At 49.1% G+C, this 14,796-nt stretch overlaps 1 protein-coding gene across 6 annotated transcripts in view; it reads left to right on the top strand.

Annotated features, from left to right (window-relative positions):
- Nucleotides 1-14,796, top strand: part of Efcab6 (EF-hand calcium binding domain 6) — a 194,425-nt gene that overhangs the window by 150,519 nt on the left and 29,110 nt on the right. For all 6 annotated transcript variants that reach the window (XM_034516791.2, XM_076911766.1, XM_076911767.1 and 3 more), the window contains 3 exons: nucleotides 3,957-4,136; nucleotides 8,561-8,710; nucleotides 12,297-12,492. In XM_034516791.2, the coding sequence (XP_034372682.1) occupies nucleotides 3,957-4,136; nucleotides 8,561-8,710; nucleotides 12,297-12,492 (526 nt within the window). The remainder of the gene's footprint in view (nucleotides 1-3,956; nucleotides 4,137-8,560; nucleotides 8,711-12,296; nucleotides 12,493-14,796) is intronic.

Raw genomic sequence — 14,796 nt, 5'->3', positions numbered from 1 at the left:
TCATTTGGAGACTCTGACTGGCTCCTGAGGTTCCCAGCTGAATGCAGCTCTACCCTCAATATCCACTCAGCAGCTTTAGGACAGGACACCTGTGCTGCATCTGAATCAGCAGCCATTGAACCCGAGCCATGGATGGGGAAGGGCACTCCATTAGCAGAGCTTCTGGAAGGGGCTGGGGATATACTGCTTATATGGAAAAAGCCTAAGGCCTCAGCCTGCCCAGGGCCCACAGCAATACGGTAGGGTGGGGCAGGGCTTCCCCTGGAGTAACTGGCATCCTGAGGCCTCAAGTGGGACTCTGCTGATTTGAATCCAAAACAAACTTATTGGAAACACTAACGAAAACATGTTTATGGATGTGCATAGAAGAGGGCATGCTGTCGGAAAGCTGCTGGGTCAGGAGCATCTGTGGAGGCCAGCAGGTGTGTGAATACACCAGCCAGCCAGGAGGCCCCAGCTGGATGCTGGGAGGTACGCAATGCTGACTGATGTTCAATCCTGACAGGGTCCTATGTAGGGACTCAGATATAAAGTAGGCCTTTACAGTACGAGTGCTGATACCAGTCTTCAAATCTAACCAAGAACTCTGACAAAGAAGCCACGATGTAGGCTGTCACCCCTGTTCTCCATTAACAGGAACTGAGGTTGCCTCTGTCATTTGCTAAAGGCAGTACCCTCCTTAGATGCCAACTGGGTGATACCTGAACAGGCTGTGCAAGATGGACAGGCTGAGTAAGTAGGGCTTGCTGCTTAGGAAAGATTGGCTGGGGCAGAAACACAGGAACAGAGGTTCACTGTGGGGACCTGTCAATCATAAGGCTCAGCGTGGAAGCCCTGTCAAAGGCTGGGATGGTGAAGATCTCCAGTAGGCACTAGAGGAGCCTGTGTCCCATGGCTCCATGAAAGGTGGGAGAGCAGAAGTGCACAGGATGAGGGCATTGCTCACCTATTGCTGTGCTATCAGGACTTGCTATGTGTGCCTAGGGGGCACCAGCTTAGAAAGTTAGCCACTTTTCTGAAGAGCAGATGTCTGGGCCATCAAACCACTCTCTAAGATGGCGCCATAGAGAATTCCTTCTACCCTATCTGCACAAGATTCCTGGTCCCTCTCCGTATGGTCTGGGTCACCTGCATAGGTCCATAACCTTGACCGTGCCCTTTACCTCTGGTGCCCACAGGTCTTCCTGAGATACATGCAAGAATCCAGTGTCTAAATAGCACAGAAGACTCTCTGCAAAGCTGAGTGACAGATGTGTGTGTCCGCAGACCCCACGCGCGACTGCTCACACTGCAGAGCACATGGGCAGAGTCACCTGCCTATACTATGAATTCGTGACTGCTGCTGTGCGTGCATGCAAGCTTTTCTGGGGCCTCTGCTCAGGACGCATTTTTCCTTGGCATATCTGTTGCTCAGTGATTTTAAAATTCAACCTTTATAGACAGTTGGGTTTTATTTTTTTTAATGTTACACAGAGGGTTGCATAATGAAGGGTGAGGTTATGTAAGCAGAATTAGCTCTACAATTATTCACATTCATAGCAGTATTTTTTTTGCGACTGTGCAATCTGCTCTTCCACATCTCTGTGATGAGAAGAGCCTGTTTACCATCTTCATTAATAAAGTAATTAAGAAGTGCCTTTTCATTCAGCCCAAGTGTCACGGCGGAGAGCAGGCTGTGTGGGAAATCTGTGCCTCAGAAGTGCACCGTCTGGGACACACACACACACACACACACACACACGGGGCACATGGTTACAGCAAACCTGTTTCAGGGGCCTGAGAGTCAGGAGCAATGGATCAGACCCAGTAGTGCCTCAGGAAGCTTGCATGTAACAGGAGACATGACCTGGACTCAGCACCCTTGACTGACTTGCTGATGGTAACAGCAAATACAGACCCTGCCTGGCAGTCCCATAAGTCCCAAAGAATCCAAAGGAGGCCAGGATCATGGGATGCTAAACCTGGGAGGATGGAAAGGTGTCCCCCTATTCCTTCACCAGGATGGACTATCAGAGAGATGGGTTCTTGACCCTCTGAGAGTGTCAGCAGCCCTCCTGTGGGATTAGGGGTCCTGGGAACATTGTCCAGGAGTGTCTTACTTGGGTCACATGATATAATCACTCTGGTGTCAGACTAGGGGTAGCCCTGAGGCTAGATAGGAGCTCTGTTTGTACTTTGCTCTATTTAATTTATTTTCTAGATTTACTTAATGTTATATGAGTGTTTCACCTGCATGAATGTATGTGTGTCCTACATGTGTGCCTGGTGCCGGAGGAGGCCAGAAGAGGGCATCGGATCCCCCAGAACTAGAGTTATGGCTGGTTCCAAGCCATCATATGGGGCTGATAATCAAACGCAAGTCCTCTGGAAGAGCAGCCAGTGTTCTTAATCATTGAGCTACCTCTCCAAGCCCCATGTGCATTGTCTTTAAAAGCAAACCTCACAGGTAAAGGCAGGCTGTAATTTCCTGGATTACAGTATGGAGGTCACGCTGATCACACACACCTGGGAAAGGGTTGCAGGCTAGTTAAGTGGTAACAAGCCCATAATGCAGCTGTTCTGAGCCTTTACCCTCAAGGGCTGCCATGGCTCTTGGGAGTTGATAGGGCCTTGCTTATAGGTACCAGGGCACCCTGAGCTCCCTCAGCTGAGCCACATCAGAGACAGGTCTGTTGGCTGAAGGGAAGCTGCAGGTCCACAGAGCACAGTGGGACCTGTGCCGTGTGAGATATATGTGTGTGTGTGTGTGTGTGTGTGTGTGTGTATTATATATTATGTATTCTGTATAATGTATTCTGTATTATATTATATATTATATACTGTATACTGTATATTATATATATTGCACCTATAGGCATCTGGGCAGGCCCACTCACTTGGGACAGGATGATAGCCATTCAGCTCCTGGTATTCTTTGCATAGTGGAAGTGCAAGAGCTCGCACCCCTGCCCCAGCTGCTGGCCTTCTGTCCACTGCTCTACCTGTGAGAAGGAATGAGCACTCTCAGAGAAACAGATAACTCCCCTCATTGGCAGGGTACAGTGTGGCCATTCTGGAGGGGTCTCTTCAGGTGCCACACAGAGCAGTGCCTCTAAAAACCAGCATCACCCCTCAGGGGAGTCAGGCTCACATGCCTTAGCTGGAAGAACCTGTCCCCTGTAGCTCCTAAGTTATCTAGGAAAAGTTCCATCTGCAGATCTTACCTTTTCATTGGTTGCCTGTAGACCAAGACCTTTCTGTTAAAAACAAATGCTTTAAAAAGAAAAAAGAAGGAGAAGAAGATGGTCCATTTGCCTTCAAATTTTTTATTGAAGTAATTCTATTCTGTGTGAATAGCATCAGGAGATAAAACCTCCATTATTCCCTTTTTAATGAATTATAATTCAGAAAAATCTTGATAACAGAAAATGACTTAAAAGGCACAAAGCACAGTTCTTATCTTGTTTTCCTTCTAGGCTCTCTTGCTGGGTATGTGTAATTGGCGTCTCTTCAAAGTGGAGACGGGGGCTTTTAACATCCTTGAATCAAGTGCTATTCACTTATTGAGGCTTCAAGGAGGAATATGCTTCCTGAAAGATTTTCTTCTAACCCTTAGTCTAACTCCATTTACACGGAAGTACCTGACCAAAAGTGTGTGCGAAGGGGGGTTCTATTTCTGCATTTGCCAGCGTGTTTTCATAAACGTGGCAGATATGTGCTTTGGGTCCTCTCTCTTAGGGCTTGTCCCTGATTGTCAAGTCAATGGATCACCTAGGGATCACCTAGGGGCTCTGTTAAGTCTAGGTGCAGAGAGGCTCAGAGGCACGGGCTGAGACTGCATTTGTGATGAGTCTGCTGGCCTTGCTTGTACCTAACAAGGAAGAAGACTTGCCCAAATCGCTGATGTGGTCCCAGCCCCCGTGTGCCAGCTCAGCTTCCACAGCACAGCTGACAGCATTGTCTTTGTTTCTTTAAAGCTATGACACGGAGGGAAGGGGTTATATCACGTACCAAGAGTTCCTGCACAGACTGGGCATTCGATACTCCCCGAAGGTTCACCGGCCCTACAAGGAAGACTACTTCAACTTCCTGGGTCACTTCACGAAGCCCAAGCAGGTCCAGGAGGAAATCCAGGAGCTGCAGCAGATCAGTGAAAGGTGGGTGTGACAGCGTGGAGTGCCACCTCTGGGCTCTGCCCTCCTTTACCCAGACAGCAAAGGCTGCTCTGACAGGGCTCCTGTAAGGCTGCAGCATCAGGCGACACGGCAGAGCCTAGAAACCAGCTCTTCTAAAGAGCCACAGTACAGGAAGCCTTACCCATGTCTTTCCCCAGACAGCCACATTTCACATTTTTATGACCTCCCCCACAACATTACCCTTCCTAGTTGGGCACTGGATGGGACCTGCGCCCTGCAGTGGTCCATCTCAAATGCAGGCACCATGGGATGTCTGTGATACCCCACAGGCACCACATAAACACCTTTAAATGAGTACATGCAGGAATGGATGGGTGTGGTTTGCCATTTCTGCTTCAGGGACTTTATCCCAAGGATAACCCAAAACTGTTTGCAATTGGACCAGGTGACTCACACAGTAAAGGAAATACTTTCCCACGTCAGCATGCTGGCCTTGGGGAGTATGTATGACCTGGTATCTGCCTATTGAAACTGTTGCTGCATCCTTTGGAATGCATGTGACCATGGCCCACGGGCCACAAGGTTTTGAAATTTTTGCATTCGTAAGCCAGGATGTCTGTGCTTGAGCAAGGACAGGAAGACACTGAGTAGAGGCAAGCTTCTGCGTGTGGCTCCTCTGGCTTTTACCTGTGTGTGGCTGTCCCTTGCTTGCCATTTCAAGTGGTGGGACTCAGCTCGCATCATTGGCATCATCCCCCCCATCAAGGCACCCAAGGTTGTGGAAGAGGAGCTGCTAAGGAGCCCCCAAGGGGAACAAGGGAGACACAGAGCAGGGTGGGCTTCAGAGGCAAGCAGGTGAAATTTACCCCTGGATTATGTGAAATGTACCGCACCACGGAAAACGCAGGCAGATAATTGAGTTTGTGGAACTCAGTGTAACATACACACAAGGCTGGTATAAATCAAATATGCCACAAACTGATGAAAAGTGGAATTTATCTTCAGCAGACAGGACTGGCCTCATTACCCACGAGGGTCTTCATGCCTGTCTCTCTCCCCCCATGTGTGAGTAATGAGGCCCCTTGGCCCTTCTGGTATGCACACACTTTCCTCTGTGCTGGTGACAGAGCCCGGGGATGAGATAGAAATCTGTGTGCCGGGCCACACTACATTTTGACCCTCGGGACCAGACAACTCGTGCACACTCGCTTGACCTCCTGCCTCACTGGTACCATCTCACCAGGGAAGACAAAGACCTGAGCAGCTGCGTTTCAAAAACAAAAATTAAAAAAAAAAACCAACAAAACAAAACAAACAAACAAACAAACAAAAACCCAACTTGGCCCAGGCACAATGGTGCCTGCCTGTAATCCCAGTGCCAAGGAGGTGGAGAACAGTGGATCCCTGGGGCTCACTGGTCTAACAGAATGGTGGCCTCCAAGGACCTACAACACCCAGCAGCAGCACCTCTGTCCTCCGCACGTGTGCACACACACACACACACACACACCTGCACACACACGAAGGAATCATTAAATAATGGCTGCCTATCAGGGCAACTGGCTTCATGACCTCAGATCACACTGGTAGATGAATTGAAGGGGCGGAGATGTTTGCCTCCGTCCCAAGGAGTTAGTTTTGCTAGGAGTTGCCCTAGTGCATGTTGCCCGCGAAGCAGAGGCTTTTGTGATCCTGCATTCATCTCCAGGCCTTTATTCTGCTCTTAAGACTGAGATTGAGAAAAGCCAGTGAGCAGCCACCTGGCACAGGCCCACGCAGGGAGGCACGTGGACAGGGAGCAGGTGAGCACAGCAGAGAGGGAAGTCAGCAGGACTCGGTGACACCGGTCACGGCTGTGTCCTCCCCAGCGTCACCAGCCAGAGCCAGAAGAGGACAAGCCCCCCAGGATGTGCTGCTGCCCAGTGTGGACCAACAGCAGCTCTGTTTGGCAGGATGCGTCCAGCTCAGCTCCAAGCCCCCATTTACTCTGTGCACATGTTTTTACCCCGAAAGGGAAATCAGCATTGCTCAGAAGCCAGTCCAAGAAATGCTGAATGCCTCAATTTTCTAAAAATACGTATCTCCAAAAACTGTTTTGATTCTCTCCGTTTTCCTCCGCTTTCATTTTGAAGAGCTAAGTGAGGTAGAATTGTGATGAGAAGCAGGGACTCTGCAGCCTGGGGCCAGATCCACAGGACAACGCTGTAAGCATCCCAAGGCAGCTTGGTTACACCCAGCAAGCTCACCTGGGTTAGATGTCAGACTCTCCAGCCCCTTGTAGATGAGAAGTCCACAAGGGAAGGGCCTGGATCTCCGCATAGCTTCTCTCAGTGCCTCTCCCCCTGCCGACTGACCAGTGCCTCACTGCAGTCTGACCCTGCCGCATTCTAACAGTTTGGGTTCAGTGGTCCATTTCTAGGCTTGCATAAGGAGCCATCCCTCAAATACCAAGTGAAAGTGCTGGACTAGAACCAGAACAGATCCACTGTTGGAAACTGATAACCCAGTCTGTCCCCCGAGGGACAACCAGGAACCAAGATTGACGCCTGAGCCTGTGGGATGGGCATTTTCCTTAGTGGCTTAGGAGGAAGAAGCTCAGAGATCTGCAAGAGTAGAGATGACGCAGTTTAGACAGTCCATCGTGGGCCACACTAGGTAGGTATAACTTCCTGGTTTTGTGTGTCCATGTGACACAAGCTAGAATCATCAGAGAGGAAGGAGCTTCAGTTGAGGAAAAGCCTCCATGAGATCCAGCTGTAAGGCATTTTCTCAATTATTGCTCAATGGGGGAGGGCCCAGCCCATGGTAGGTGGGGCCATCCCTGGGCTGGTGTTGTCCTGGGTTCTATAAGAAAGCAGGCTGAGTGAGCCAGTAAGTAGCACTTTTCTATGGCCTCTGCATCAGCTCCTGCCTCCAGGGTCCTGCCCTGCTTGGGTTTCTGTCTTAACTTCTCCAATGATTGACTATGATCTGGAAGTGTAAGCCGAATTAACCCTTTCCTCCCCAACTTGGATTTTGGTCATGGCGTTTTGTCACAGCAACAAAAACCCTGACTAAAAAACAGTAGGGGAGCCAGGGGGATGCATGTTCAGGTGTGCACATGTGTGCTGTCCATGTGGAGGCCAGAGGTCAACCTCAGGTGAGGTGTCTCAAACTCAATCCTCCATATTCATTGAGACAAGACCTGTCAGTGATCTGGAGCTTGTCAGTCAGGCTGGGCTGGCTGGCAAGGCCCAGTGATCTTGTCTCTGCTTTCCAGGCCACTACACCTGTCTTTCTCCCATGGACGGCAGGGATCAAACTCAGGTGCATGTACTCTACCAAGCAACCCCCCTTCCCCCCATACTGTTTCAGTCCACTAACGTCAAGAAGAGTCATCCTCCAGAGTAAACCATAGAGACTAGAATACAGGCTGCAAGAAAGTCAACCCTGAGTCCACACTGTCTATCCTCATCTACCCAGTGGGCTGAGACCCTGGCAGGGTCCCCAAGAAGATCCTTTGTGTCAGCATACTCTGGGATGCTGGCTTCTGCGCTGTGGGTCATGCACAAGTGGTGGCTCTGTTTCTAGAAGTGGACACAACCTACCAGAATGTGAAGCCGGGGCTGAGAGACAGCTCAACTTTTAGACAACTTAGTTGAGTTCTGTTCCCAGCACCCACCCTAGGTTAGCCATAACTGCCTGGAACTCCAGCCCCAGGGGATCTGGCACCCTCTTCTGGTCTCCAAGAGGTACCCACCCTCATATGCGCGCACCCACAGCTAGGCACACATAAGCACATAATGTAGAAATTGTAAAACATAAATAATTGTAAATAAGATGAAAAGGTGAAGTGTCCCAGGATGCTTTGTCCACAGCCCTTGATCACTACCCTCCTCCAGTCCTGTCACTTTGGAGCTGGCAGCTAATGTCCCTATGAAACCAGTATTTATAACAACAATTTACTGCCACTGTGGGGCTTGGTGGTTCCTCTCACCAGCTTCTTTCCTTTCCTACCAACCCACTGTGCTGTGCACATGTCCTCCCATTTCCCCAGACTTGTTCCCTTGTCTGTGTTAATTCTGCTGCCTGTCTGAGGCCCTTGCATGCCCAGCATCCACAGCAACACATGTCACACAGTAGGTGTACACAAGCATTCATTGAGGGCAGAGGCATTTTTCTTACCAGCCGTATTCTTGGGTTAAATTCTTGGCTCCCTTTGAAAAGTATCAACTCTAATAGAGAAAACGGGTCGGCGTTTCTCTGGGGCAGTGCTGCTGCTGCTAACTGGCAGCAGAGGCTGATGGCTTTTCTCTGGGACCCCCCTTTCACACAAACACCTCTCCAACCCTGCATAATACCTTCCATAATAGCTCTTGGCTGAGGGATCAGGTTGTCACAGTAGAGTGGGCATCCAGAGTCACTTTTCTCCTGGACTTACATGTCTGAGGTGGCTTCTCTTCCAGGGAGAAACTCATGGACCACTATGAAGAGATTACCAAGGCTTTCAACGCAATGGAGAAATCCAAGCCTGCCGCCCTCTGCAGGGTGCAGAAGGTGCTACAGGAATGTGGGTGTCCCCTGAAGGAGGAAGAGCTCATCAACCTTCTGAAGAGGTTGCCTGCCCTCCCTCCCTCCTTCCTTCCCTCCCTTTCTCCCTTCTTCCCTCCCTCCTCCATCCCTCCCTCTCTCTGTCCCACCCTCTCTTCTCTCCACCTCCTCCTAGTATGTCCCACTCTGTACTGACTAATAGGCCTGCATCCTGGTGTTTTCCCTTCTCCTCAGTCTATTCACACAGCCCTGACTGAGGCCACCTCCAGTTGCTGCTTGCTGTTCTGTGTTTCGGTCACAGGCCTAGAGACTCCTTTGACAATGCTTTAACTTCTCTCAGTGCCTGGCTCAGGGCTTCCCCACTGAAAGCTGCAGCCCTTTGCCCTGCCCCTCCTGCCTGTTGCTTCCCACCCACTCAGTCAGGAGCTCAAGCTCAGTCAGGAGCTCAAGGCTTTCAGCTGATGACCTTGGAGCAGAATGTATCCTTTTCTAGGTGACAAGCTCAGATCAACACTTCCTGACTTTTGCTTTTTTTTTTTCTAAACTTGTGTGGTTGACTTTCAAGGAAGACATGGACTTTAGTTTGTGTCTCCACAGCCTCCTGTCAAGCTTCTTTCCTCACATCCATTGTACAAACACAGAGAACTTGGTGTGCAGGTCACCACGTGTTGCTGCACCTGGCCTTGGGTGGTCCGCAAGCAGAGTCCACCTTAGCATGGTCAGCTGTCATTTTCCTCTCTACGTAGTACTTTCCCCAGGGTCATGCCATTATTACTCCTGTTTGCTCAGTGTCCTAGTTCCTTGTCACTGCTGATAAATCCTGGGACAAAGGTCTCTATCCAGTGTGTTCAGTCTGCTAAGGCACGCTATTTTTGTGTTCTGAGATTTTGGGAGGTTTTCTCGACATAGCCTCTGTCGTGGACCACAGAGCCATCCAGACTCGATCCCTCCTGGTTCTGAGCTTTCTCAGGTATTTTGTATTTCTTACTTTTCACTCTGGGTCCTGGGAGAGTCCCTGGCTCTCACCTCCAACTAGTCCCTCTCCTGCTGCCTGCCCTCCAGTGTTCTGTGCTTGGGTTTGTTCTATGAGTATTTGTTGTTAGCATCATCCTGTTCTTAGTTCATGGATATGGATCTCATTCATCAGACCTCGCTTCTCTGCTGGGTCCAAGAAAAGCCGTAGGCATCCAGTATGTTCAGATTCTCCTTTTTTTGACTGAGAACTAGGCTACTGAGTCTGCACTAAGCCTAGCCTTTGATTTCCTGGCTTCAGTCCTCTCTTTGCTGGTGTTGGTTCTTCCTAGAAAATGGTAGACAAAAATTACATTTCCTGAATTGTTTCATTCTGGTATGTTTTAAATGTCCCTCACATAGTTTGTCAGTTTGTATGCATCTGGAATCCAGGAGGAAAATAATTTTTCTGGTTTTGAAAACATTGCTTTGATATGTGCAAGTTATAAGAAACCCACTACCTTTGAGTGTGTGTATGCATTTTGCACATGTGTCTGTATTGTGCGTGCATGTGCATACTGTGTGTTATATGTACGTGTATGTCGTGTTTCATAGTATGTAAGTGTATCATAGGATATGTGCATGCATGTGTGATTATGGTATATGTAATGTATACTCTGTGTGTTTGTGGTATATCATGTCTGTGTGCACATGTGTGTATATGTGGTATATCATGTCTGTATGCATGTGTGTAGTATTATATGCATGTGTGTTGAATGTGTATGTTGTCTCATGCATGCATGTGTGGTGTGTGTGTATGTGTGAGCTGTCTGTTTGTGGTATGCATAGAGTGTGTGCATACATGGTGTGACAGATGTGTGTGGAAATGGAGGTCCATCCAGACCATCTTGAAGTACTCACGTTCTCGCCTTTAAGAGTCTTCTGTCTGAATCTATTTCCAGCTGAATAAGAATTCATGTGTTCAATGAATAAATCATGAAAAAATAGACACAGATAAGTAATTAGTTAAATGGTTCTGAGAGAGTCTTGTTCAAGTGTAGTAAGACTTGGTACTTTTATACACAACACAAAAGACCTCAGACTTTCTGCTCTCCACCCTTCAATGGGTGATCAACTTTCCTGCTCATCGAAGCCTTAATAAGGACCCGCCACTCAGTCGCTTGTTCCTCTTCAAAGACCCCTTGATGATAAACACTCTTGGCTATTGGTAATTACATGTAGATTATTCTTTCCTAGATCCAAAATAGACTTTTCTAAGCCCTAGCAAGGAGCTTCGCATGTGTGTTTGCTTTATTGCTGCATCTTAATGCTGTGTTGGCAGCTCCTCCCTGCACATGAAGCAGCACTGATTGTCTGTGTCCTCGTGTCCCTGTCACATGATCCGTGCCAACGCAGGCAGTCTGGGATGCTCCCCAGCTGCAACTTGGAAAGTGAGCCTCTCGTCTCTTTTAGAAGCATCTGAGTCACTGGAAACTCTTCTCCTGCTTGAGCTTCCAAGCTTTCCTAAGTGGATGCTCGCTCCCATCCAGCTGATGGACAATCCAGGCACTCAAGGGCCCCAAGAATTAATTACAAAAGTAGCAACCTTTTGCTTGTGTGTACACATGCATGTTCTGCCTACCTCTTTTTTTCTATTTTTGAGACAGAGTACTGGATTATAACTCACCAAGTAGGCTGTGCTAGTAAACCCCACACATCCATGTGGCTCCTCCGTCTCCACACTGGCCCTTTAAAAAACAAAATAGAAAAACAAACACAGGGGTATAGGATCAAAATCAGGTTCATTTTATCAGCAAACACTCTTCGATCTGAGCCATCTCCTCAGCCCAGGAGTGGGGAACATGAAGGCATGAGAGTTCCGGTGTCTTTAATAAACATAGCGAGTATTCATGGAGAACTCTTGGACCTAACTCAAGTTATTCTCTTGGAATTTGGAGGGAATTGTTTCTCTGTCTGAGTTGAGGGCGTGAAGGGGCTGTCCTTGCTGCACCGATGTCCTTCTGGGGACATATGCTGAGATGGAATTTTTATGGAGGAAATATTAAGCTAGATAGCTTTTGCACAATAGCCTTGGAGAGCTTTTGGCTTGACAACTCATTTCATCCAGGCTTGGAGAAGAATTTAGTGCCTCTGCCTCAGTTGCCCTGTCCGTGAGCTATCTCTGGTATACTTCCCTTCCGAGTCCCACTACCACACCTCCCCACATACCCCCATAGTTAACGCCTCTGCCATGACAGAAACTCCCTGTCCAGCTTGTAGCTCAGCTGGCTGCTGCCCAGTTACTCCCACTATCCTCAGCAGTCTGTCTTCCCCACAGATGCCCCAGCCATGGGCTGGCATCCATCTTTCACCCATCAACCCTGCTCTCCAAAGCTCTGAGCCTCGGTGCCCAGCCATTGGGTCTTAGGTCTTCAGGACAGAGCAGCCCGTGGCCTCCCCTCTGGGGCATCCCTCAGTCTTTCCTCTCACAGCCTTCCCCTTGTTCCTCCTCATGGTGACATTCAAGTGTGCCCATCAGAAAACAGCACCCATGGGCATGTTCCAGCAGGATGGGCACAAACTTCTCCAAATCATTCTCTTTCCCACACTGCCTCTGTATTCCGTAACTGTTTGTTGAATGAATAAGCAACTTCTCTCTTTTTTTTTCAATGAATCTATATTTTTTATTTTGTGGGGAAGCTTGGACATCAGTGTACATAACAATCACATCGACCCTGTCGAATTCTTGAGAGCACTTGAGATCAGCTGGGCCAGCAAAGCTCACCCCAAGGAGAAGGAAGAAAGTTCACCCATCAACTTCTCTAGGCTGACCCCAGACGAGGTGATAAAAAGCATGCAGGAGATAGTGGAATCCTCCCAGCCTGCTTTGGTAAAGGTATGACAGTTTGCAAAGAGCCCCATCTTGTAAATTCACACCTCCCTCCCTCCCAGGGGCTCCAAGCTCCACCCCTGTGACCCCACCGCCTCTTCTCAGTCTCCTGAGCATCTACTCAGTTTAGATGAGATTGCTGATTGGAGCAACTATGTCTCTGCTGTTGTTCTGTAAAAAGTTGCCCTGGCTCTGTCCAGCCCACTGAGGTGGGGTGAGCAAACACCAGGCAAGCTGAGGCTGCAGGGGTCAGGTAGAGGAGACAAAGACACCTGGTCTCATCCAAGGTGTAAGGTGAGGCCAACGCCTCGGGCTGTGTTCATACCTACACGTTGACACACAGGTGCCTATGTTCATAGACAAAGATAATTCGTTATAAAGGACAGAGAAGCTGGATGATGGTGACACATATACCTCATGAGCCTTCGGTGTGCACAAGCAAGTGACCCATGGGGATGAGTGACATCAAAGTGGCCTTCAAGACATTGAACAGGACAGGCTGTGTCACAGAGACTGTTGTGGGCAGACCCGAAGACTATGGACCATCTGAGGAGAAAGTTGTTCCACCACTGCCCTATGGGTGACCCCATTTGCCTGCTGTGGTACCTTGAGTCATGACAGTGTCCCTAGAAAGAGTGATTGGGAACCATGCTCCTGAAAGTGTGTCCCCAGCCTGGTCCACAGTTGCCTGAGGTGGACACACCAATCCTAGGTGACTATAGTCATCTCAGACTAACAGATTGTCAGAGGCCACTTGGACCACATGCATGAAGACCCACCAGGAAGAATCTCCCCTTCCCTTCCCCCACCCCCCAGAACACAGCAGAGTCTTAGCCTCCACATCAGGAGGGTTCTGCACTGATGGAAGCTTCCAGTGCTTTATAGACAGCCATACTTCTGCCTGCAAGTTCTGGTGGGGTGCCAACCCTCATGAGAGTCCATGGACTCCTCGAGCATAGCATGCAGGTTAGGGGCCATTCTTCCTGTTCTACAAGAGGGGAAACTGAGGCTGAGGGTGAATGAAATTGCCGTAGCCTCACAGGTCATAGGTGGCAGGACTGTGAACATGGCTGGAAGCAGAGAGGGACCAGTCCATGCCCTCTTCTCTGAATCTGGGAAGCCAAAGGATTTAAAGACCTAGCTGGGCATGCTGGCTCATGCCTGTTGTCACATTGCTTGGGAGATCAAGGCAGAAGAATTGCTGCAGGTAATAGACCAGCCTGATCTACATAGAAAGAACCCTGCCTTCTCTGGGGAAAGGGCTGTGGAGGTGTTCCCCTGAGATGTGTTACTATATTGCTTACCAGCAAGGTTTCATGAGATTATAAAGCCCTCATGGGCAAAGAGGCTTCCAAGGCCGCCTCTAAATTTAGATTTAAACTTGGTTTGGTTTGGTTTGTTAAATGAGATCCACCTACTCCTTCAGCGTAAGGAAGTAAGGTGGGCGCTTGGATCCAAAAAGGAGGGGGCAACGGGGAGAGAAGCTGAAAGGTGGGGTGTGGATTAGCCAGCTGGGAGATGCTCCAGAACTTGGCCTCTATCCTATAAAGCACACAGAAGGAAAGGGGAGGGCAGCATCCCTGCAAGCTACAGGAGGCCAGGCAATCTCTGGCTTGTCGGTTTCAGGACTGGCCAAGTCACCCAGTTTCTGTATATGGGTCCTTCTTTGGAACATGGTGCAGGAACAGAGCTCTCATGTTCAGGGTTGCTTATTCTTTGGGTCTCAAGTGACACAGCTTGGCATCTCTCGGAATGTTTCTGCGCTAGCGACCATGGCCTCCGGGAGGAACCACAGTGGTTTCTTCTGGGAAGAAAAAAAAAGTTCTTTATGTGACATGAGGTTCTACAGCAGACAGTACAGGAGGTGAGCTGCAGGTAGAGAAGGGGTGGAGGCTAAGGATAGGGAGGAGAGGGAGGGGTGAGGCTGGTTCAGGATGACCACCAGAGGGGATGGGCAGGGCATGCAAATACATCGATAAAAGCCATTGCACATGCCACACACCTGTCTTGGTTCCAGTCAACATAGCAATACTATATCCCCACAATGTTTTATAGATTTCAAAGCCCTTTCCTGGTTATCTCCCACATCTGTGCTGTGGCTAGCAGGCTGAGTTTATCCACACATCCCAGGGAGCTTCAGACCCTGGTGCTAGAAGTAGCTGGATTCACATGGCTTCTCGGGTTCCCAGAACATCATAGTATCATCTCCCCATATGACATGGCTTCTAGCATCCTGACAGCATGAAACTTCTTTTGCTTGGATCTTCTTTTAGATGGCTGTGCCCTGGTTCCCACATTCCTGTACTTCCC

The sequence above is a fragment of the Arvicanthis niloticus genome, chromosome 13, assembly GCF_011762505.2.
Source record: "Arvicanthis niloticus isolate mArvNil1 chromosome 13, mArvNil1.pat.X, whole genome shotgun sequence".
Taxonomy (NCBI): domain Eukaryota; kingdom Metazoa; phylum Chordata; class Mammalia; order Rodentia; family Muridae; genus Arvicanthis; species Arvicanthis niloticus.
This window is presented reverse-complemented; position numbering and strand designations above follow the sequence as displayed.